At 43.1% G+C, this 15,618-nt stretch overlaps 5 protein-coding genes across 11 annotated transcripts; 3 read left to right on the forward strand and 2 right to left on the reverse strand.

Annotated features, from left to right (window-relative positions):
* Positions 1 to 1,115: 1,115 nt before the first annotated feature.
* On the reverse strand, positions 1,116 to 1,921 carry LOC119549996 (vacuolar protein sorting-associated protein 28 homolog). Its single transcript, XM_037858409.1, has one exon. It carries the CDS (start codon positions 1,826 to 1,828, stop codon positions 1,196 to 1,198), a length of 633 nt encoding a protein of 210 aa, XP_037714337.1. The 5' UTR covers positions 1,829 to 1,921; the 3' UTR covers positions 1,116 to 1,195.
* Positions 1,922 to 2,362: 441 nt separating this feature from the next.
* LOC119550654 (solute carrier family 2, facilitated glucose transporter member 3) lies at positions 2,363 to 12,674 on the forward strand. 3 transcript variants are annotated; one of them, XM_037859498.1, is made up of 5 exons: positions 2,363 to 2,501; positions 10,572 to 10,855; positions 11,276 to 11,876; positions 11,937 to 12,258; positions 12,332 to 12,674. In XM_037859498.1, the coding sequence occupies exons 1-5, from the start codon at positions 2,475 to 2,477 to the stop codon at positions 12,583 to 12,585; spliced, it is 1,488 nt and encodes a 495-aa protein (XP_037715426.1). In that variant the 5' UTR covers positions 2,363 to 2,474; the 3' UTR covers positions 12,586 to 12,674. The 3 variants fall into 3 exon arrangements, with proteins under 3 accessions (XP_037715426.1, XP_037715425.1, XP_037715424.1); XM_037859497.1 differs by lacking the exon at positions 2,363 to 2,501 and adding an exon at positions 10,328 to 10,446; XM_037859496.1 differs by lacking the exon at positions 2,363 to 2,501 and adding an exon at positions 10,329 to 10,452.
* LOC119550656 (solute carrier family 2, facilitated glucose transporter member 1) lies at positions 2,385 to 10,075 on the forward strand. Of its 2 annotated transcripts, none has more exons than XM_037859501.1 (7): positions 2,385 to 2,501; positions 6,578 to 6,682; positions 6,747 to 6,907; positions 7,417 to 8,011; positions 8,071 to 8,283; positions 8,982 to 9,084; positions 9,333 to 10,075. In XM_037859501.1, the coding sequence occupies exons 1-7, from the start codon at positions 2,475 to 2,477 to the stop codon at positions 9,584 to 9,586; spliced, it is 1,458 nt and encodes a 485-aa protein (XP_037715429.1). In that variant the 5' UTR covers positions 2,385 to 2,474; the 3' UTR covers positions 9,587 to 10,075. The 2 variants fall into 2 exon arrangements, with proteins under 2 accessions (XP_037715429.1, XP_037715428.1); XM_037859500.1 differs by lacking the exon at positions 2,385 to 2,501 and adding an exon at positions 5,027 to 5,426.
* LOC119550657 (sugar transporter SWEET1) lies at positions 2,515 to 4,217 on the reverse strand. The gene is made up of 5 exons (XM_037859502.1): positions 4,040 to 4,217; positions 3,887 to 3,964; positions 3,133 to 3,362; positions 2,876 to 3,051; positions 2,515 to 2,805 (listed from the first exon to the last, which is right to left on the reverse strand). Exons 1-5 carry the CDS (start codon positions 4,114 to 4,116, stop codon positions 2,686 to 2,688), a joined length of 681 nt encoding a protein of 226 aa, XP_037715430.1. The 5' UTR covers positions 4,117 to 4,217; the 3' UTR covers positions 2,515 to 2,685.
* A 339-nt stretch (positions 12,675 to 13,013) lies between the features above and the next one.
* Positions 13,014 to 15,294, forward strand: LOC119550598 (solute carrier family 2, facilitated glucose transporter member 3). Of its 4 annotated transcripts, none has more exons than XM_037859409.1 (6): positions 13,024 to 13,226; positions 13,277 to 14,023; positions 14,111 to 14,323; positions 14,656 to 14,758; positions 14,812 to 15,090; positions 15,155 to 15,294. In XM_037859409.1, exons 1-5 carry the CDS (start codon positions 13,110 to 13,112, stop codon positions 15,063 to 15,065), a joined length of 1,434 nt encoding a protein of 477 aa, XP_037715337.1. In that variant the 5' UTR covers positions 13,024 to 13,109; the 3' UTR covers positions 15,066 to 15,090; positions 15,155 to 15,294. The 4 variants fall into 4 exon arrangements, with proteins under 4 accessions (XP_037715340.1, XP_037715339.1, XP_037715337.1 ...); XM_037859410.1 differs by having other exon boundaries at positions 13,103 to 13,226; positions 13,285 to 14,023; XM_037859411.1 differs by lacking the exon at positions 15,155 to 15,294 and having other exon boundaries at positions 13,021 to 13,226; positions 14,656 to 14,761; positions 14,812 to 14,883.
* The last annotated feature ends 324 nt before the right edge of the window (positions 15,295 to 15,618 follow it).

Raw genomic sequence — 15,618 nt, forward strand, 5'->3', positions numbered from 1 at the left:
AGGACATGAATTGGAAAATCATGCCTCATACCCCATATTCACCGGGCCTTTTCATTAAACGGAAACACAATCAAAATGGGGGCGATGTCAAAAACCATTCTGAATCTTTTCTCAACAAGAAATCGGATTGCCAAACATGATAGCGAATACAAAATTGATTGGAAACAAGAAAGGAAGTTAACTTCGCCAAGCCAAAGTTTGTATACCCTTGCAGTTATAATAATTAAATTAAAAAATACAAAAAATGATTTTCCCAATAGCATAAGATAATATGTCATAAAACACCGAAGCTATAATTTGTTTCAAATTATTTTTCCACCAATTTTCCGACCGTTCCTATGGCAGCTATATGATATAGTCGTCCGATTTTGATAAAATTTAATTCGAAATTCAAAACTAATTATTTCCAAGCTTAGGAGGTAATATGTTAAAAAACACCAAAGATATAATTTTTTAAAATTTGTTTTTCCGATTATTTCTATGGGAGCTATAAGATATAGTTGTCCAATCTTGCTGGTTCTGACTTATATACTACCTGCAAAAGATATAAGACTTTAAAACTGAGACTAGTTTGCGTAGAAACGGACGGACAGACGGACATAGCTAGATCGACTCGTCTAGTCATGCTGATCAAGAATATATATACTTTGTGGGGTCGGAAACGTCTCCTTCACTGCGTTGCAAACTTCTGACTGAAATCAATATACGCTCTGCAAGGGTATAAAAACGCTATATTCAAAGAAATACACTTTTAGTTTGCACTGGAAAACAGGCACGACCTTATCGACAATACTTCAGCGTTAATCAAAAATATGAACTTTTGAAGATTAGTCTTATGGATCAAGTCAAAAAATCTGTCTGTCTTTAAGAATTGGACTATCTTCAGTCGAAGAATGCGCACGAGGGTTAAGGTAACACAGATTTTACCTAGAACAAAATTACATTTTTTTATTACCTATTAAATATAGAGTTCCAAGGATAGATTATATGTTTGCCTGGTCTGAATTATAATACTTTGATTGATTACGCAGCAAACACCTCTAGAGATTACATTAAACATATGGGAACTGGTTTAGAAGGTTAATTCTCTTTTAAGCAAAATGCATGCCTTTGGCTAAGGTATATATAAAACTTGTTTAATTGTGAATATGCTATTTAGATTTAAAGATACATGTAAACAATGAGAAAGGAGCCGCTACTGGCTGTGCAGAAGCTTGTTAAAGTCCGCGTACGCCGACTCCAGGTCGAAGAGGAACTGGCGAACTTGGCCTTCGCTCAGTTCGTCGGAGGCTTGCATTTCGTTCAGGCTGCCCAGCCACTTCTCAACCTTCAGCTTGGCATCGAAGTCCTCTGGAATGAGGGAAAGGCGGTTCATGTTGTCCGCAAGGTCCTTAACGTCGGGCTGCAGGGCGTCCATTGTGTTGATCTGCAGGCGCAACTTGTCCATGATGGTGATGAACAGCGATACGATCTCGGCGATGCACTTGGAGGTGTTGCCCTTGTCGTCGCGTATGGTGATGGGTCGGTCCTCGCGAATCCGCTCCAGCGCCGCCGGGCAGTCCAGTCGGAACTTCTTGACGAACGTCTCCACCGAGGGAAACTCGTCGCACTGCACCTGCTTGAACGCCACCTTGTACTGCACCAGGTATTTGGAGCAGGCGGCCGTGTATTCCTGCGGCGTAATGCAATCGCGTATGTAGGCCTTCTCCAGCTGCTGGATGGTGTTGATGATTGCGTACAGATCGGCCATGTTGTCGTACCTCTCGCGCTCGCGGGCGTTGCGGAACAGCTTCACCTCTTCGTACAGCTCGGGACTCTGATCCTGCATCCTGATTTTAGGTCAAATACTATATGGTCCAAAGGAAAAACAATGATTCACAAAACAAAACCCAAGACTTAGCAGTGTGGCAGTGCAGCGAAAATACCAGCAGTTCAACCAGCAAGCCAGTGTTGGTAAACACTAAATCGTTAACAGTCTGTCCAGTTCGAATTTGAATTTTGTGAAGCCAAGTATTTATGATCGTGATAATCAGTTCCGGCCCCTAAAACACCTTATCGATGCTAGATGTTTTTTGGTGGACAAATAAAGATTACCGTTTTATCTGGTTGCATGTTTACTGGTTAATTCCACGAATGCCGATAAGAACTATTATTGAATTAAGAGAAGGCGTTTTCATTGATTAGACCCCGACCATCGAACAATTTCATTAAATCAACGGTCGCTTAATTTACCAGTTTATGGCCCGGAATATCAGCTTATCGATACCATTGACCGCAGCCCAGCAAAGTGCATTGGGTTCACATATTATTATTCCCAGTCAGCAATCCGCTCGCAATCTGTTCAGACCTCGCCGAAACGAATTCGGGGCTTTGTGCTTATCCGCGATCAGATCTAATTAACAAGTGTTTCGGCTACTCAATAATTTTCTGTGTATACCCTCATCTAAAATACAGATTCCAGAGCTTACAACTAAATGGGCGCCACCGAACAGCAAGGCAACGTAAGTAGCAGCATTCTCGAGGCAAATCTTCGGGGTTTAATAAATATTTTACAATAAATGAAGGCTTACTATTACGTATGTCTATAGTAAATAAGCTTGGCGTCTAAGCAATCTAAAATATAAATCCTGTATGCGAAACGCTCGGATGCCAAAGCGAAATGCGTGGCTGTGACCAATCAGTTGCCTAAAACGGCACCGCCTGTTCGACCAGCTTGTAGCCATGGCCGGAGTAACTACGCGGCGGGTACAGGACAAACAGGCCCAACTGCAGCAGCGACAGTATGCAGCCCAGAAAGTTGGGTATCTGAAAAGCAAAGCAAACAATTGCCACCGTCAGTAATTCGCTGTTTGGCCAGCGGTGGGAAGTGGTTCACCTGGATGAATGAGTCCGATATCAGTATGCCGTAGATTAGCCACTGCAGACTGACCAAAAAGGACGTGGCTATCAGGGGCAGGGGCAGGCTCTCCGAGTTCTTCGCCCGTATCACATGCAGCAAACTAGCCAGCGGGGCGGCGAAGAAACACACGGTCACGATGCAGCAGACGATTCCTGAAAATATATCAAAATATATATATTTCGGAAGCTAGAAAACCTGACTTTGGTTAAATAGCTTGAGAGACGTGCTCATACCTGTGATGTGTATCATTCGATCGCGCTGATCTTCCAGTCGATTGGTGAAAACAATGACCACCACCAGTACGGTCAAGGAGAATCCGAACTGCTTAACACAGGCACGTTTGTTGACGGTGAACACATAGTATATCAGCGTGTAGACCAGAAAAAGAGTCGACCCAATGATGTTGACTAGCACAACGCTCTGCTCGTTGGTTAGTACTCCATAGCGCAACCAAAAGCTGCACCTGTTCAAATAAAGTTTAGTTCATTTAATATTGTACTCGAAAAAAGCAAGGGTAAATTGCCAACCAGGCAGTCAAAATTCCCACAATTAGTGAGAATATTAAGGTGGTGCAGGGATTAACTATGCTTGCTGTCTATTTCTGGCAAATTTCCCCTATGTTTCCACAAGTTCATAAGTTTGATACCTACTTTTTTATTTCTAGCACTGATACGCTAGTTATTTTAAAGTATTCCTTGTGGTTTCGGTGCTATTTTTAATAAATTATTTTATGCTTTTGGAATCTGAATCTGGGAGGTTCTAAAGGAAACTTAAATTTAAATCAAAATGGATTATTAAAGAACTCGTTAACAAATTATAAATAGGCAAATAATATGTGTAACAAACTTTCATCATTTTTTATTTTCTGACAAAATTTCGGCTTTTTAAATGGTTTACCCCATAAAGCCCCAACCAAATCGTCTCGACAAGCGCGACCAATTCGAATTTATATCAATAGTGCCGACTTGGCAGTTTCTTTTTACTCACGATAAGAAGCCGCATATGAAGGGAACTCCGGAAGAGTCACCCGTGCTTTTCTTCTGTATGTACTTTCGGCAAATCATGCTGCAAGTAAGGAAAACATTTGTAGTTACTTTGGATATTGTCGGATCCAACGTTTTCGGGAGCTCGAGAACTTACGCGCCGGAGAGGAACTGGAAGACGGTGCTGATCACCGCCGTCGTGGACAGCAGGGAGTCGTAGGCCACCGCCGACATAGCGATCGATCTCCTTAATAACTTATGCTAAATTTAAACGGTGGTAAGAGACGCTACGCTTCCAAATACAACGTCAACAAAAAATTGAACAGCTGGTCGGGAGGACGTAGAGATGGCACTTTCGACTAGTGATGGCCTTATGTCCAAGTTTTTCGTCACATCACGAACAAGAAAAAATTTTTATTATTATTTATTAATTAAATACTTACAGTTAAATTAAATATTTCAATTAATGTTGCATTTCTTATACAATACAATAAAAAAATTTCAGCTTTGAGTCATGGTAGACCCTTTATGTCCCATCGTGCTATCGATAACACGATTAACCTCGCGCGTGGTTTTAAAAACATTCATAGGCAAGTGATGCCGGATTTTGAGGATAATTAAATTTGTCAGGCGTAAAAGGTAAATACATCTAATTTTCCCTTCTCTCTACCCAGGTTTTTATCTTATTTTTTGTAGTGATTTTTTTTTTTTGGAAGCTCTTATTCCTCCTACTACCAATTCTTAGTTTTCGATAAAACTCTGGCAACAATATGGGAAAAAGCTTTTCTACCCTTGCAAAAAGTATAACAAATAGACTTATCCATTAAATATTCTTAAGATGTTCAAGTATTAATAGTTTAATATAAATAAAAACCAATGTGTAAATTCGAGGTCTATCAATACTTACCCATTTTGAAAACACTGTACCATCCTTAAGATCTTCTGTTGGCAGAGTACAAGTATGTTCCACCGCTTTGCAAATCTAAATACTTATTGATCGGGGTCACCATGAGTTATTTCCGAGGGTATGATGTCTTCGGATTGTCCTTGTTGTTTGGTATTATCTGTGGCCGGCAATCGGAACTTTGTTGTGGTTGTTGTTCGTTCTTGGCAAAAGCTTTTTCTCCACCAACCTCGCCGCTCAGCTGGCATTCAGTCGCGCTCCCGACTCCAACGCTGCCATAACATAACGCTCCGATTCGATCCCGCTCGCACTGCTGGCGGTGCGCCGTTTACAAACAATTGTAATTGGTATTTCAAACTGTTGGGATCGGGAATAGGAATATAGATACGTGGCCCGTTACACAACACTGATTCGAAAACCGATTACCTTACCCTACCGCCCACTTGTTAACAATTGTTTTGACTGTGTTAACACGCACGCGTTTGTTCCGAGTGCCCTAAGAAGTGTTTCCTTAAGAAGTGGTGATTACCAGGCAAAGTCCATAGCTATGGCCAGCAAAAGTTACCAGGCGGAGGCCCAGCAATTGTACCCACAGACCACAAGAGTCGAACTTCTCACGATTCAGACGGAAACCAACCAGGTGAGAATCCAGATGCAATACTTCAGGTGAGAGAGCGGGAAGATCGCCGAGCAACCTACCACCAATGTTGTTGTCGTTCTTTCGACTCTGTTCTATCTGCACATGCACATTTTCTTGGTTTTCTCTCAGTGACGTTGTTTTGCTCTCTCTCCCCGGATGCTGTTTTCATTTCTTTTATCTTACGCATTTTATTTTTAATATTTTGTACTCTTTGTTTTCTTTTGTGTGTAAATTTACTTGACTTCTGCTCTTCTATACATTTCATTTTCTTTTATTGTGGTTTTCAAAGGCGAATATAATTTTATATACGCGCTCATATATAAACAACGTATTAGCATATGGTTGATTCATTTACAGTGGAACCTATGTTGACAATGAGTTATATACTTAGGAACAGTGGCGGTCAAATTGAGAAGTTCAAAATCGATTATTTTTTAAATAAAATATTTTAGGAGCTATTGTGGGATTACTAATTGCTATAAAATACTCAAAAAGTACAAACCTGACAAAGATTTTGAATTATAAATTAAACAAAATATTTAAAATGGTTTGTAATAAGATCTTAGTTCCTTCTTATTTCGAACATTATAAATTTTTAGTTTTACTTACAAGTTTTTATAGTGTCAGAGAGCAAGAAAAAACTTAGCAAAAAAAATATTTCTGAGTATCTAACATAAAAGGTAAGCGTATACGTACTTGTATACTTATATACTGTAACTTTGACCTATACTGTTTACGAGTACTTTATCGCCAGCGCATTTATTTTGGCAAACAAACCGATCTCCCAGTGTGTATAATCAGCTGAGTTCCCAGTCATTTCTTATCAGTTATAAAGACACACCGCCTGCGGACGTTAATTCAATTAGAACACTCTACCCATAAATAGTATTCCGTTTAATCGCAGCTGATCCCAAATGCTCCTGCTGAGAAATGGAAAGTTTTGCCCTTGGGTCAAGTTTAGCCATAATTAGCGCCAATTATACAGGTCCTAATCTGTAAGCGGGAATTAATCAGAAAGTTGTGATAAGCCAAGTTCAATCTTGAAAAGACCTCGCACAATGACGCACTAAATCGCAATCAGAGTCATAATTTTGGGCTCGATTAGGGGAAATGTTTTGGCAGAATAACAATAGTTGCTTGAACACTTTCAGATACCACGATGGAGCAAACTCCTGCTGCTGGTGGCCCTGGCAACCACCTTTGGCGGCGCTGTGTCCACCGGCTACTGCATTGGCGTTATCAACGCCCCCTCCAAGGTGAGATATCCCCAGCCAGTTAGTCGGCCAACGGAACCAAGTCACCAAACTACTATCCTTACAGCTCATGAAAGTTTGGTGTAACCAGACCGTATACGAGACCTATGGCAGTAACCTCAGTAAGGACGGTCTGGATCTCCTGTGGTCGTCTGTGGTTTCTGTGTTCCTGGTCGGAGGCGCCATCGGTTCGCTGGGCGGTGCTGGAGCAGCCAATAAATTCGGCAGGTAGCTATTAATCAACCAGATAAGCCCCTTGAATTTTCTCAAGTGCCCATAATCCGCCAACTAATTCTCATATCAATACAAACCACTCAGAAGTGGCCGGTATTATGCCCTAACAATTACAGTAAGGCTTTTAAAAACTTGGACACTATACAACAAGTTTACATTTTGGTTGACAGACTCATTTAAGAATTAAAGATATTATTTAAATCATCTAAGAAGGAAAAAGTATTTGAGTTTATTATTATTGTAGTATCAAAAATATTCTGATTTTAGTGGGATTCATTTTTAAATCTTAGTTTTGAAAAAACAGTTTTTATAATTCAAGCTTTTTTGGTTTTGTTAAATATCATAATTAAAATCTCTAACTAAAAGGGTGCATTTTTGGAAAAGTTTTTTAATAAAAAGTATATAAAAAGTATAACCGTAGAAGTGAGAATTTTCTCAAAATCTTTATAAATAACTCATACCAGCCTCTGAGAAACAAATAACTAATTGTCTTATCTTTCCAGAAAAGCATGCTTTCTCATCTGCGGCGCCCTGTTCACCGTGGGAGCGGTGCTGTTCTTCTTCTGCCGAGCAGCCAGCTCTGTGGAGATGCTGGTGATCGGCAGGTTTATTGTGGGCCTGGCTTCCGGCCTCGTGACCGCCACCCTGCCCATGTACCTAGCCGAGGTGGCTCCCTTGGCTCACCGCGGAACTCTGGGCGTCTTCATCGCCGTGGGCGTGACTGGGGGCGTGGTCGTGGGCCAGGTGTGCAGTCTGGCCGTTGTCTTTGGCACCGAGGATCTCTGGCACTACGCGTTGTCCGCCTACATGGTTCTGATCCTGGTCTGCTACCTGCCATCGTACCTATTTCCCGAGAGCCCCAAGTTTCTCTACATCGTCAAGGGAAATCGTGCGGCTGCCAAGCGGGAACTTCAACGTCTGCGTGGCAAGGATGAGGATGAGCTTATAGCCCAGGAGATGGCCGAGATGGAGGCGGAAGCCAATGCCAAGGTCCAGACCAGCAGCTTCTGCGATGTGCTGCGTGATCCTCGCCTGACATTGCCTCTAATCATTGTCTGCTGCTTCCACGGCGGTCAGCAATTGTCGGGTATTAATGCGGTGAGTTGTGGACTAATCCCTACTTTGCGAGTCTGTTAAATAGGAAATTGCCTTTTCAGATATTTTACTACTCGGTCAGCATATTCGAGAAGGCGGGTCTGTCCGAGGTGAATGCTCAGTGGGCCAATTTGGGTGCTGGCTGCCTGAATCTGAAGGTCTCTCTCCTGGGACCCTTACTGATGTCAACCTGCAATAGACGAACCCTGATGATGTTCTCCTGCGCCCTGTGCTCAGTCTTCCTGTTCACCATCGCCTTTGTTTTGTTCTACATTGTGAGTTTGGCTACACACATCGATCTCTTGGAAAAGAAACTCAAACTAAGTCACAAATCAAGCTCTGCTTGGTTGGTTATCATATCATATCCTTTCTAGCACCCTTGCAGAGTGTATTATGATTAGAGTCAGAAGTTTGCAATGCAGGGACGCATGCCCGTCTCTCCGTTTCTACGCAAACTGGTCTATCAGATTGAAAGGTATCGGAGTATAACTTTCTCAAAAGTCTTCTTTCCATTGCACATAGGACAACCATATTCTATAGATCCCATTGAGTGGTCGGAAAAATAATAGAAAGAAATTCTTCGTTGATTTTGATGTTAAAATGTTATGTTAAAATTTCCGAATTCAGAATTTTTTTTTTAAATCGGTTGACTATATCACACAGCTGACATAGGAATTATTTATATAAAAATCTCCCGAATATACGGTTTCTGTAAAATACCTTCGTATGATTTTAATTGCTGATATGCTTTAATCAGCAAGGGTTTATCAACTTCGTCTTGCCGAAGATAGCTCAATTTCTTGTTTTTTTTAAGTTTTTGAAATTTTTATTAAGTTTATCTTGCTTTATTTAAATGTAGAAGGCTCAACATTGTCCTTTAACCATTTCACTTTATTGCCTAATCTGGACATTTCAATATCTTTAAAATGTGTTGCTTATCAGTCTTTAATTTTATTTAAATGTATTTTTTCAGGACCAAGTCAGCTGGTTTGCGATCGCTTGCATCGTCTGCATCATGGGCTACATATTCTTCTACCAATTCGGACTGGGTCCCATTCCCTACTTCATCGGTTCAGGTAATTTGTCGCGTGACTCCATTGTTTGTACGCATTCCAATAGCTCCATTAATCGTGACTGGCAGCCTCGTGTTTCGAAGAAGTGGCTCTGCAATTGAGGCGTAATCGGAATCAAATGGGATTCAATGGCTCACAACACATTTGTTTACGGCCATCAGGGACGTTCCCAGACACACTGGCTCTATAATTGGATAGACGAGTTATATTTAGACCTCTAACTGATTCGATTTGTGCTCTCCAATTTGCAGAACTGTTCGAGGTGGCTCCCCGCTCCGTGGCCATGTCGATGGGCAGCCTGTCCTCGTGGACGTGCAATTTCATAATTGGCATCTCGTTCCCGCTGCTGCAGAACGCGTGGGGCGCCTTTGTCTTCCTGCCCTTCTCCATTACCTGTGTGCTGCTCTTCCTGCTGACGAAATTCTATCTGCCGGAAACGCGGGGACGCGATCCCTCGGAGGTGGCGCCACTCGTATCGAAGTGCTTCCGCTCCAAGGTCAAATGAGGCCTAGCCCAGTGGGCTCGTCTTGCCATTAGTCTTAAGTAGCCGGTAGTAAGGGGCAAAACGTTCTAACTCCCATTGGCACAGTGGGCTACTCAATGATTCGTCCAAGTCGTGTGCCTTTCGTAAGAGCCGACAATAAGCCGGAATCCACATTGTTCAGGGGCGAATTGCTCTAACTAATAGTCTGTAAGTTCTTTTGTACAAACCAATAAATGCGAGAATGGATCTAACTTTAAGAGTCACCCTGTAAGAAAGCTTAGAGCGCTCCGTCCCCTTATCACTGCACAAGTTCAATTAAAATGCCTTGGGACGGAGCGCAAAGTAATACTCTGTTAATTAGATTTATTGTTGAACAGAAAGCGCCGCAGAACCATCTCTGGATGCCCTTCCACGGCGTCGGGTTGGGTGAATAACGGCCAGAGTCTTGCCAAACTAATGTAAGCTGCTTTAAAAATAGATTTAAATATAGCCTGATCTGCCTGTTGTTTATGCCTAAGTGTCGGTAAATAAAACCTGTTAATTCAAGAGCGGGGGTCCTCGGATCGAATTCGAAAGAGTATTTAACTATTGACCTATTTTCCCGGGTAGTAGTTAGAGCAAACAAACGCTCCCGTGTCAATGATAAGAAAACAAGTGCTCGTAAGACAAAAAGGCTGAATTTATCTATGGCTGGGTTATGTGCTGTAAACGTATTCCCAGTCCGGAGTAAGCAAAGTGAAGATGTGTTTATGTGATTGATATACAAGCGGGCCGGATGAGTCAACGAGCTGCCGAACGGCACTGAGTGAGCGATGCGATTCATTTTCGGTTTAGCTCTCGGCGTGCCAGCATCGCTCCATAGCTCCATCGCCATGGTTGTTGTAATGGTGATTCCCGAACTCTTCTTAACGCTTTCTTCCTCATCCGGGACGAGTTTGTTGCTTAAGTCTTTCGATTCCGGCAGCTTCGAGTGCTAATCACGTGAATCTCGTTGCTCTCCTTGCAGCATGTGACCCCGCCCAGGGTCAACGGCTGGACCCCGCTCCTGCTGCTCATCTGTCTAACCGTAACGCTGGGCACCACGGTTCCGGTGGGCTACTTCTTCGGGGTCCTCAATTCGCCGGCGGAGATCATCAAGAAGTGGTGCCAGGACATCCTTGCAACCGAATACGACACCATCGTCACCGCAGGCCAGCTGGACATCCTGTGGACGAGCATTGTGTCCATCTACCTGATTGGAGGCATCTGCGGATCCTGCTTCAGCGCTCTGCTTAGCGATAAATATGGCCGGTAAGGGGTTCTTCAGTGACCAAAAAAAAAAAAAAAAAAAAAAAGGAAATTATAGAAAATAGTTTTAAAGTTGAAAATGATTTGATGATTTTATGCAACTGGATAATTCTTCAACTGAATCATTTTAAAAGTAAAATGATAAGGTTTTGTCTTTTCTGATTCTGTCTTAAATTAAGCTGCAGTTTTCCATTTAAAGAAAAGATTCTCACCAAAATTGGTTTAAATATTTGCATATGCTTATCGGCATTTAACCTTTGAATTTGGGAATAGTTCAAGTAGTTTTGGTCTTTACTTTAGCCAACACTGTAGAATGCGAAAATGGTTCTTAAAAAGATACCTATGTTAAAAAATATGTATTCAAGAAATGTGTTAAGGTAGTCTTGAAAGATATAGAAGATCATCCTCCTCTTTTACTTCCAGCAAGGGTTGCTTGCTCATCAGCGGGGTGCTCCTCGTGATCTCCGGCATCCTTTTCACCTGGTGCCGTGCGGCCAAATCGCTGGAAATGCTGATGACCGGCCGTTTCCTGGGCGGCATCGCCTCCGCCCTGATCTTTACCGCTCAACCCATGTATCTGCTGGAGTCCGCTCCCTCAGAGCTCAGCGGCAGCGTCGGAGTGTTCACCTGCATTGGTGTAACTGGGGGAATCCTTCTCGCCCAGGTGTTCACTCTCTCCCACTTGCTGGGCAACGAGCGCCTGTGGCCGTATGCTCTAAGCTCCTACAGCCTCTTGGTGATGGCATCGCTGCTGCTCCTTTGGTGGTTTCCAGAGAGCCCGCGATGGCTCTACCTGCACAAGCGGGATTCCTCGGCCAGTGAACAAGCTCTGCTCCGTTTGCGTGGAAAGAACACGGAGGAGGAAGTGCGGCAGGAACTGGCCGAGATGAAGGCCACCCTGGAGGCCAAGACCAGCTCCGAAGCTAGTTCCTTGTGCTCGGTGCTGGGTGACAGGGAACTGTGGCTTCCACTTCTGTTGGTCTGCTCCTTCCAAGCTTCCCAGCAGCTAAGTGGCATCAATGCCGTAAGTTAATTAAATATATTATATTTAAAATTTCATTATAATATCGGATTTCCCTTGCAGATATTTTTTTACTCGCTCTCTATTCTGACGAATGCGGGCTTCTCAGAAGGAGCAGCCACTTGGTTGAACCTGGGAATTGGGATCTTCAATCTGGGTACGTCTCTCCTGGGACCACTACTCATCCACAGGTTTCCGCGGCGCCCTCTGATGATGATTTCCTGCTCCACTTGTGCTCTGGCCCTGCTGGCCATGTCCCTGGGACTCTTCTTTCTGGAGAAATCCGGCAGCACGATCCTCACCTACTTCTGTGCCGCCTTCATCCTTACTTTCATTCTGGGCTTCCAGCTGGGTCTGGGTCCCATTGCGTACTTCATTGGCTCAGGTTGGTGTACCTTACCAGAACTAAGACCAAACTACTATATAAATCTGTATCTTTTTTTTCCTTATGAACACAGAGCTTCTTGAGGACTCGCCTCGCCCTGTGGCCATGTCGATGGGCAGTCTGTTCTCGTGGATCGGCAACTTCCTCGTGGGCATGTGCTTTCCCCTGCTCCAGAGTGTCTGGAGCTCCTTTGCCTTCATCCCCTGCATGTGTGTGTGCCTCTACTGCCTGCTGCTCACCTGGCGCTACCTGCCGGAGACACGTGGTCGGGAGCCCAAGGACGTCAAGCCGCTGATGAGCAATGGCCTCGCCTCGAAGCGGAACTAATGTGTCACATTACCCATTCGTAGAGAATAAAACGAGCTGGACTTTCATAGAAACTTTTGTACTTGGTTTCAATTCATTAGTGAGTAAATTTAATGGAACTTAATTTAGTTAGCTAACTATTGATTAACAAGTCAAGCCCTTGTCATTATTTTACTGGACTTAAAAAAAAACAGAGGTATTTTTGGTGCACATTAAATGGGAACATTAGGACCTAAGATTACTATTCGGTGACCCAGAGCTATTTTTAAGCTTTCATATATTTGTTGGCTGTTTTACCGACGAAAGAGATTATAAATACACAAAAGGATTAAAGATTTTAAAAATGTTTTAAATGGATACCAATAAGTTAGACCGTTCTGACAGGCAAAAAACTGGGAAATCCATCCACTAAATTTAACAGCCCTAAAGAGTGCTATAAAAATTATAGAGATGACTGTCCCCAACTGTCAGTATTTCGATTAAATCATTAGGAAGTAATATGAATACATAGCTTGAGATCGAAGAACAATACCTTCAATTTTGGTATGGCCGAGGGGAAGCAGGGCTGGACAACCTTGCTGATGTTCATCTGTGTGTGCATCACCGTGGGCACCGTCATCCCCGTCGGCTATGCGTTTGCCGTGGTTAATGCTCCATCTACGGTGGGTCACACGGAATTTTAGCTATAACCCCATCTGAAGAGCACCTCCAGTTCATTAGGTCGTGGATAATGGAATCGGCTCTAACCCGGTATTCATCGCGACTGGGCGAATCCCAGGTGACGATAATGATGTCGGCCGTGGTCTCCATATTCCTGATCGGCGGCATGCTCGGCGCTCCATTCGCCCCCATCTTCAGTGCCCGACTGGGCCGTCGAGGCATACTGGTCCTCAGTGGGATGCTGATTCTGGTATCCTGCATCTGTCAGCTGTTCTGCCGGATGGCAAACTCAATTGAGATGCTTTTGCTGGGTCGACTGATCGGAGGACTGGCTGCCGCTCTAATCTATGCGACGCAGCCTATGTATCTTGTTGAGCTGGCTCCGGCGGAGCTAAGTGGCAGCGTGGGTGTCTTCACCTGCATCGGGATCACCGGAGGCATCGTTTTGGGTCAAGTCATAAGCTTTAATTTTGTTCTGGGCACAGAAAAATTATGGCCCTACGCCCTCGCTGCTTCGGGAATATTCGTGATGATCGGACTAGCGCCCATCTTTTGGTTCCCTGAGAGTCCCCGCTTCCTGATGTCCCAGGGCAAGAGGGAGAAGGCCAAGGTAGCGTTGATGCGTCTGCGGGGGGATGAGGCACGCGTAAACGCGGAGATGGCCGAGTTCGAGGTCACCTCAGAGACAGCTGGTCAAAAGATCACCATGAAGGAGGTGCTGTGCAACAGCAAGCTCAAGATGCCTCTAATTATCGTGAGCTCCTTTCACTTCGTCCAGCAGATGAGTGGCATAAACGCGGTGGGTAGTCCTAAACATAACAAATGTTTAACCATGGATAACTGACCAGTAACTAGAGTTGTTCGCTCACCTCTTCTCCTTTGCCAGATTTGGTTTTACTCCGTGGACATTTTCACCCAATCCGGATTCACTTTAGCGGTGTCTTTATGGCTTAACTTCGCCTTGGGATTCCAGAACTTTGTAGTCGCCCTCTTGGGTCCCTTGATAATGAGGAGGGTAAACAGACGCCTCATGATGATGCTGTCGTGTCTCTTCAGTGCCATCTTCTTGATCCTGCTTGTCGTTGGCCTTAAACTAATGGTAAGCTTGTATATCTGTCATGCACGCAAACAAATTTCGTTGGTAAAATTGACCAAAGCACATAGTATAGTAACTAAAAAAAACTATACTTAACTATATAAAATGTTTGTAGATGTATTTGTTTTTTGCTTTGTTTACTATTTAATAGTTTGGTAAGTTTTACATTTTTTTTATAGTAATTATTACGTGTACCTGTTACATAAGGGTAATTATGTAATTAGTAAAATTGAGAATTCTATGGTTGAGGACCGTTTAATATTATATTGGTCAATATTACCAATAGGTTTTTTTTGTGTGGGGCTTAGATATACATCGTTTATTTCCACCCACAGTTATCCATAAAAGAGTTCTCATTCGTCTGCATTGCCTTCCTGTCGCTGTATATCCTCGCTTTTAACGTGGGTCTGGGGCCCATTCCTTACTTCATTGGATCAGGTTGTAATCCACCCCGATGTCCAACCTGTTGCTTATTTTTTCCGGCTCCACAGAGATCTTCGAGCCAGCGCCGCGCCCTTTGGCGATGGCTTTTGGAAGTTTTTTTAACTGGTTCGCTAACTTCGTGCTTGGCATGATGTTCCCCATCCTGAATTCGGTGATTGGACCGTATGCTTTCCTAATTTGCGCCGCGTTCTGTGTTTACGGATTCCTGCTGACCTGTCGCTATCTGCCGGAGACAAGAAACCGCGAACCCAAGGATGTGGCGCCGCTGATGGAAAACGGCTTCAGGTCCAAGATAAAGTAGGAGCTAACTGGAAGTGCACGACCAGGTTCGAGATCTTTCTGTACGCTCTTGATGACATTATTATAATCTTGACGTTTGACATATCCTAGATCTTAGTGCCCAAATAGTTCAGGAAGGTTCATGCTGAATTGTCAATTTCAAAATGGAAATTAATTAGCAGTGTGTTCTTTGCCTTAAACAAATTCTTCGTATCAGACTTTAATTAAATAACAGTATTTTTATATCTTAATAATCAAATTCTCAAGTTTTTAGGGAAGGAAAATAAAAATTCCATTTGGGACATGGTTTTTACATTTTTTAATTTGTAAGTTTTTTTTATTTACTTATAAATAATAATTTTAAGTATACAGAAAATTATTTGTACTACTAAATTTGGAAAGATCTTACTTGATTCCTAATATCTGTGTAGGGCATGCATATATCAGCATAGATCGACTCCCTGTGAGAGAGGATTCCTCTCTCTTTCCGCAGCGAATGATCGCTGATCCGATCCTCATTCCGAATCCAACAATGGAGCGCAGCGACGTCACAGGTAGCGCGTCAAGAAATCCGT

Source organism: Drosophila subpulchrella, chromosome 2R (genome assembly GCF_014743375.2).
Source record: "Drosophila subpulchrella strain 33 F10 #4 breed RU33 chromosome 2R, RU_Dsub_v1.1 Primary Assembly, whole genome shotgun sequence".
Classification (NCBI taxonomy): Eukaryota; Metazoa; Arthropoda; class Insecta; order Diptera; family Drosophilidae; genus Drosophila; species Drosophila subpulchrella.